The 8518-nt window shown below is 39.5% G+C and overlaps 1 protein-coding gene across 1 annotated transcript in view; it reads left to right on the forward strand.

Moving 5' to 3' along the window:
* LOC117512072 (constitutive coactivator of PPAR-gamma-like protein 2) overlaps nt 1-8518 on the forward strand; it is a 112312-nt gene that overhangs the window by 44975 nt on the left and 58819 nt on the right. The window contains 1 exon segment of the mRNA XM_034172029.1: nt 81-355. Coding sequence (XP_034027920.1) covers nt 81-355 — 275 coding nt within the window.

The raw sequence follows: 8518 nt of genomic DNA on the forward strand, positions 1-8518 counted from the left end.
TCCATTGTTATCTGCTCTGATGATGCTGCTCTTATTCCATCTGTTTTTCTGTTTGTGTCCTTTTCTCTATCCATTTACAGTTCCCTCCTCCCCAGGTTCCGGGATTCAAGATTCACTATCAAAATAATCCCTATGGACCTGGTTCCACCTCCCTGTTCCAGAACCTACCACCACCAATGCAAGACTGCAATGATTCACTGACTGGCAGGATGGGCTTCTCTGACTGGTCAGCTCCATATGATTCCAGTCAGAGTGGAAGTCGATTACCAAATCATCACACCAGTACTCAGTCTGGTCCTTCACCCTCTCCTTCTTCATCATCAGATGGAGATGAACCCAATGACAGTAATTCAAAGTAAGAAAAAAGAATTTTGGATATGTGTAGCAGACAAGCATTTCTTTAAATAGTGGTTCGCAACATCTCATAATGCTCTGTGCATATACTAGTTTTGTTGTCGCAGATGATATTACTGTATTTTCTGAAGTATAAGTTGTGTTTTTAACCGGAGGCCAAAATATGGACATCGATTTGCGAAGGCTTTGCGTCTGTCTGTCCGTCTGTCTATGGTCAGCATAAGGCCATTCCTATTACTACCAGGGTCTTCAAATTTACAGGGACCATTCTTGGGATACAGACCTTGGACAAGATCAAAGATGGCTAACCTTGATCTATTATAAGAGGTCAAAAGGCCACTTTCTTTTTAATATTTTTACTCATACGGCCGAGGGTATTTTAGCATTACGTGTGTGTGTGTGTATATGTGTATATATATATATATATATATATATATATATATATATATATATATATAATTACTAGTTTGGGAGGTTCTGTGACTTCTACTTCAGTGCGACCTATATATAGAAAATTCACAATGACTATTTGTTTTTAACTTTCCCAAGAATTAAACAAAACAAACAAAATAAACTCCAGTGATAAATGAATAAATGTCAGTAATAAAAAAAAAAATATACTACAACCCACAAAACTCCCAAATTACGGAGCTCATAACTAGGGATTGGGCTGATCCAATTCGGTATCGGGTTCCAATACGAACATAATTCATGGATCGGGAGTTTCCAATACAATCTGCAGTTTTCCGATCCAGGAGCCGTGTGTGCGTGTCTGTGTGCATTCGTTTGTTCGTTCTGCTGAAACATCTCCAGAAGGGACCTCCTGAACAGAGGGGTGCCCAATGAGATGCAGGGTAATGAGACATGCCCCATTCAGGAAATCCCCAGCCAGCAGGCGAGCATTAAGCAGCACTATAGCTGACCAACTTTTCATCACGTCTGCTGTGTGGAAATATTTTACACTAGAGAAACTGCATAGCAAGACAGCAACGTGCAATGTTTGCAAAGCTGTTGTACCGGGAGGCGGAGTCTCTGTCACGACCTACAATACAGCAAACTTGAACATTTGAAAAAGTGCCACATTTAAAGAGCACAATGACTTTTTTTTAGCCAGGACCAGAATGACAAAAGGAGCCGGCAGGAAGGCTGCAACGATTTACCTCGACTGACGACATATGAGTAAATTAAGTACTTTTATTTATTTTTGGTGGTTTCTTGTGGCATTGTAGAAATGCAGCAATACACTCCTTCCTCAAAACGGTACATGTCCTCGGAGCAGGTGTCCCATCTGGTGTTCAAGATGAAACGTCAGCCGCTGACCCAACAATGGCCCTGTTTACATGTACATGAACAGGTATACCATTAAGCAAATTAATTTTGTTCTTTTATATTTATGTGTTTCAGCATTCTAAAGAGCTAATTTTTGAGTGAGTGAGAGAGAGAGCGAGAGCTGTCTTTTTTCTTTCAAGACCTACTGTTTCTCTTTTCTCCACTTCAAAAGAAATCCAACTTATGAACTGAAATAATGTAAACCAGGTTTTTACTGAAGTGCATGTAAACACAAGAGATCAGATTATGACAGTTATCTGATTACTAACAGTTATCTGGTTATTATGGTTATGTAAACATGCTCTGCCACGGGGAGCTCAACTCGACAGGGGAGCTCATTTTCCGTGATCTGGTTGTAAAACACAGGGTCGCCCAAAAAATTGCATACAAGTACATGTACTGTTTTGAGGAAGGAACACATTTCCAAAATGCCAAAAGAAACCACCAAATAATGTTAACACTAAATAATGTTACCCCAATAACAAACCATGGGCAATGCGGGAAGTGAAAGCTGTCCTCAACAGGAGGAAGGCTGCTTTCAGAAGCAGAGACATGGAGGCAATGGAGGCAGCTCACTGGGAGGTGATACACTGCGTGAGGGAAGCAAAGGACAGCTACAGGAGAAAGGTGGAGCAGAAGCTGAAAGAAAACAAAGTGAAGGAGGTTTGGGAAGGTGTGAAAACCATCACAGCCCATAACACAAAGACTAGAGTCATGGGGGGGCGACAATGGAGAAGGCAAACAAACTTAACTTCTTCAACCAGTTCAACCAGTCTATGCCCTCCTACTGTCTCCCTCACTGCAGCCATCTCTCCTTCCCTCAGGACACCTCCCCCCAGACATCACAGCAGCAGCCTCCTCCTCCTCCTTTCCCACCTCAACACATCCTCCTCCATACATTACTGTGGACCAGGTCACAGGACAGCTGTGGAACCTTCATCCTGGGAAAGCTGTAGGCCTGGACTGCTGAAAACCTGCATGACTGAACTGGGAGAACCGCTACAACGTATCTTCAACCTTAGCCTGCAGATAGGGAGAGTGCCCGCAATCTGGAAGACATGCATTGTTCCAGTTCCTGAGAAGAACCGACTCAGCGAGCTGAATGACTTCCGATTAGTGGCACTCACTTTACACCTGATGAAGATGTTTGAGCAATGCTTACTCAGCTTCCTCAAACCCCCAAGTGCAACGCACCCAGGACTGTAGACAGTTTGCATATCAGGTAGGTGTTGGTGTGGAGGATGCCATCCTCTACCTGCTACACAGAGTCCATTCACACCTGGATAAAGGAAGCGCCACAGTGAGGATTCAACACCATCCAGCCACTTTTGCTTCAGGAGAAACTGAACAGGATGCAGGTGGACCCCTGTCTGGTCACTTGGATCTCTAGGTACCTCACTGACAGGCCGCGGTATGTCAGGTTGAGGGACACCACGTCTAACACTGTGATCAGCAGCATTGGAGCACCCCAGGGCACGGTGCTGGTCCCTCTTCTCCTCACCCTGTACACCTCGGACTTCTATAACTCTGAGCTGTGTCACATCCAGAAGTTCGCAGATGACATAGCTATCATTGGCTGCATCAGGGATGACAAGAGAGGAGGAGTACAAGAGCTTAGTGAGGGACTTTGTCTGGTGTCTGGTGCCACACAAACCATTTACAGCTCAACACCTCTAAGACAAAGGAGCTGGTTATGGACTTTGGGAAGACCAGACCAAGACCACAACCAGATCTGATCAAGAGTTTGGAAGTGGAGACGGTGGATTTCAACAGGTACCTCGGGCTGTGGCTGGACAGCAAACTGGACTGGACAACCCACACCAACCACCTTTACAGGAAGGGTCAGAGCAGGCTGTACTTCCTGAGGAGGCTGCTGTTGTTTAACATCTGCAGGAAACGTCTGTGGATGTCTACCAGTCCGTGATAGCCAGCGTCCTTTTTTACGCCATGGTGTTTTTTTGGGGGGGGGGGGGCACATCCAGGCTGGACAAACTGATCAGGTGGGCTGGCTCCGTGGTTGGCATGAAGCTGGACTCTTTGGTAAATGGCAGACTTTTTAGTCTGTGTAAATTGGTTTCAGTATCAAATTTAGTTATTTCTTAGGTTGCAAGTTCCTCATTCGCACTTACGGTTTTTTGGGGGGAGGAAAGTTGGACCTTTATTTTCCTATTTTGCTTTTTTTTTTTTTTTTTTTTTTTTTTTTTTTTTTTTGATAATATTGAGGGGTGTCAGAATCTGAATGATAAGGACAAGGTGAAAATTTCACAACATTAATTTCACGGTGTTAAGTGAATCAGGATTGTGAACCAGTTTTATCGAAGGTTATCAAATATGGCCATCGGTATTGCGAATACTTTGCGTCCTTCCGTCTGGCCGTGCTCAGGATAAGTCCAGTCCTGAAGTAGGAATGCGGAGATTAATCAATACAAATCGATACCTAGATACAAATTTGCACGATGCGAGTGCATTGATTCATTCAGTGTGCGTCGATGCAATTGGCAAGTTGAATTGTGTTGCATCGCTTGCTGTTTGCTTGCATTGATTGCCCCCCCCCCCCCAAAAAAAAAGGTACATTGAATGCACCACGGACAGTTCAGGACACCGGAGCGGCTGTTGTTTTGAGGGTGTTTATCGAGAAAAGGATTATTTCTCTACATTGATTGCAGACTGTAGTAGGACTGCTTAAAGCAACAAAGCAGTGCTTCAACCTGCTGTTCGCTGTTTTTTTGCTTCGGTGGTTTTCAGAAGTGGCAACTCCACTGGCATGAGCACCAGCCTGTGTGTAAAATGAAGTTGTCCATCAGGTAAAGGAAATAATAATAATAATAATATCCTCTGATTTGTGGGACTAAGTGCACAGCTCCAAAGAGCCATGCCGATTTAGGTCAGAATTAATCATTTCAGAGCGCATTGCCGTTTTAAATCAAATGACACCTCTTTCCAAACGTTATAATACAACAAACTACAACTGACCAAACCTGTTTTTTTTCACCCAAAATGAGACGTCCTGCATGGTTTATGAATTACATCCTGAGCTCTTACTGCTGCAGCTCAGAGTCTATGGAGTTATGTTTGTGTCAGTATTTGAAAGGAAATGCTTTTGACAGAAACTACGGATTTTATTTGTGTTTATGTCTACTAGACCTGTTGAAAATGTCAAATGTTACAAAATCTTTTGGGCCACATGTTTTTCTTGTTCCACTAATAAAATAAAAGATCTGTGCCAAATTTTATTATAATCGGACATTGTTAGGGGTCCCCCACAAAGCAACAATTTTCCACAAACAAGCAATTTAGTAATCCACCAATTCCAGTAATGTTCTCCAATGGGTGACCAATCAACCACCACTTTTTGTGATTAGAAGCCATCATACGTACCTGTAAAAGAAAAATAATGGCATCAGTCTTCTCCCGTTATGGTGACGTTACCTTGTCAGCGGAGGGAGAAGAAAATGTCACTCTGGGGGACCTCTAAATCTTACCTGATTGAGTTCAAATTTGTTCTGCACCTATAAAACCCCAAGTGGAACAAAAACATGTGGCCCAAAATCTCTTTCAATTTTTATTTTTTAAGTTACATTATGTTTATTTTTTAAGTTAAAATCACGTCAGAAATTATTCCAACTTTTCATTCTAACTTCCTGTTAAGTGTCCAGACAGTGTAGTGGATTTGTTGTGTGTGTGTGTGTGTGTGTGTGCATACAGAGTGCAATGGTACCAAACATATGGAACCAAATTTGCACTCTAAATGGAACCAAATTGCACTCTAAATGCAATGCAACACAAATGGGATGAATAATCCATGTCATGTGACATACAAAGCACCATTCAAATGACAAGGATCCACTCAGCTGTTATATAAAAAGTAATAACAAATGTGATAAATGTTTCTTCATGTTTTTATTTGTAATAGAATGTGCAGTGTTCCCAATGCATTGCATTTGTGGAAATAATATACAAATAATGAATGTTTATGAGTTCAGTGATATGAATGTTTAATTCGGTGAAAGCTGGAATATACCATTCAACGAAGCGAAGCCGAGTTGAATAGCAGTGTTGTATAGTAATGAAGTAAAAATACTTCACTACTGTACTTACGTAAGTACGTTTTGGGAGACTTTGTACTTTACTTCAGTTTTTTAAATTCATCTTACTTTTACTTCACTACATTTCCCACCTTAATTGCATACTTCTACTCTGATACATTTTCTATGCGCCATGCCGTTACTCGTTACAAAAAAAAACAAAAAAACACGAAAAAAGTCATGTTGACACCACTGATTACTAGTGACTGCAACAAAGTCAGGCCGATTTGTCATGAGGCATGTCCGGTAGGCTTTTTTGCAGTTGCGCATTTGCGCACTTGTTTATCAGGAAAATGAACATTTCTCTATTACAGACCTGCAGCGGGTCTGTAATCAACTTTTCTGCAGCTTTGCTTTGCTTTGAACCTTGAACCAATCGAAGCAGTGATTCGCAGGTCGAAGCAGTGCTGCGATCTATGATTTGTGGATTGATTACTATATTTCACTTTATCCTAATTTTTCCCTGCTAAAACCCCGAAGAGCATATGTCTGTGAGTAATATTTCATATTTTTATGTTAAACCGACCTGTTATGGTCTTCTGAAACAGTTGATATATGTATTTTATAACTTAAAAACGGGACCGATGCTAATGCGTTAGCATGTCTATGGTGTTTTCAATGTTAAGTTAGCATTAAGCTGTTCGCATCAGCACATTTGTGTTGATTTTTCTCTATAATTAATGGCTTAACGTTCCTTGTTGTAAAAGAGTCAAATTGTATTTTTTTAATTTATTTTTATTCATATATTATAGCAACAACAACAATAGTCTACATAATAGACAATAATAGTCAATAATAATAGACTAATAATGTTACAATACAATTTTAGAGAAAGAGACAAGAAGAACTTAATGAAACAAAACAGAACAGAAAAGATAAAACCATGTAACAATGAAAATAAATAAATACATATAGAAATAAATAACTGTTTCCTGTGAACACCTAGTGAGTAGCCTACTCTCGTTTAGGCTTTGAAACCTTGTTTCTGAAGTGTTTTTGTGTGATGTGCACAATTTTCAGCATTTTGACTAATATTAACAGTCATTTACAAGCCTAGATAAACTTTTATTAAAAAAAATCAGTCCGTTTTTGATTATTAACATTTACTTGTAGTTTTACTTTCAATACTTGAGTACATTTAGTTGTACATTAATGATTATTTGGGTAATCGATTAATCTGATGGGGTTTCGACATGATTAATCGATTAATCAGATTAGCAGGGAATTTTTTTAAAATGTGCCAGGGAAACAATTTTTCTCTCCTTCCATCACTTTATTTAACAACAGAACATTATTTGAAAACTTAAAATACTTGAAAATCAACAAACTGTCAAATGTCCCTTGGCTGTTGAAATATAAAATAATAAAGAATAAAACAGTTTATAATAAAGAACAAAAATAATTATTTCAAATGGCATTGCTTTATCAAAGTGCTGAGTTACCATAAATAATAATAATAATAATCGTATAAATGTTATAAAATATATGGTGAAAAAAGAGGTATTTTATTGCTGCAAATGAGCAATTAGCATAACCAGTTAACCATAAAACCTAAATCAAAAACTGTAGCCTGACTCATTATACAACCCCTGGCAATAATTATGGACTCACCGGCCTCGGAGGATGTTCATTCAGTTGTTTAATTTTGTAGAAAAAAAGCAGATCACAGACATGACACAAAACTAAAGTCATTTCAAATGGCAACTTTCTGGCTTTAAGAAACACTATAAGAAATCAAGAACAAAAAATTGTGGCAGTCAGTAATGGTTACTTTTTTAGACCAAGCAGAGGGAAAAAAATATGGACTCCCTCAATTCTGAGGAATAAATTATGGAATCACCCTGTAAATTTTCATCCCCAAAACTAACACCTGCATCAGATCAGATCTGCTTGTTAGTCTGCATCTAAAAAGGAGTGATCACACCTTGGAGAGCTGTTGCACCAAGTGGACTGACATGAATCATGGCTCCAACACGAGAGATGTCAATTGAAACAAAGGAGAGGATTATCAAACTCTTAAAAGAGGGTAAATCATCATGTAATGTTGCGAAAGATGTTGGTTGTTCACAGTCAGCTGTGTCTAAACTCTGGACCAAATACAAACAACATGGGAAGGTTGTTAAAGGCAAACATACTGGTAGACTAAGCAAGACATCAAAGCGTCAAGACAGAAAACTTAAAGCAATATGTCTCAAAAATCGAAAATGCACAACAAAACAAATGAGGAATGAATGGGAGGAAACTGGAGTCAACGTCTGTGACTGAACTGTAAGAAACCGCCTAAAGGAAATAGGATTTACATACAGAAAAGCTAAATGAAAGCCATCATTAACACCTAAACAGAAAAAACAAGGTTACAATGAGCTAAGGAAAAGCAATCGTGGACTGTGGATGACTGGATGAAAGTCATATTCAGTGATGAATCTCGAATCTGTATTGGGCAAGGTGATGATGCTGGAACGTTTGTTTGGTGCTGTTCCAATGAGATTTATAAAGATGGCTGTCATTACATCATCAATAAATGCACAAGTTTACGTTGATATTTTGGACACTTTTCTTATCCCATCAGTTGAAAGGATGTTTGGGGATGAGATCATTTTTCAAGATGATAATGCATCTTGCCATAGAGCAAAAACTGTGAAAACATTCCTTGCAAAAAGATGCATAGGGTCAATGTCATGGCCTGCAAATTGGATCTTAATCCAATTGAAAATCTTTGGTGGAAGTTGAAGAAAATGGTCCATGACAAG

The sequence above is a fragment of the Thalassophryne amazonica genome, chromosome 6 (assembly GCF_902500255.1).
Source record: "Thalassophryne amazonica chromosome 6, fThaAma1.1, whole genome shotgun sequence".
NCBI lineage: Eukaryota > Metazoa > Chordata > Actinopteri > Batrachoidiformes > Batrachoididae > Thalassophryne > Thalassophryne amazonica.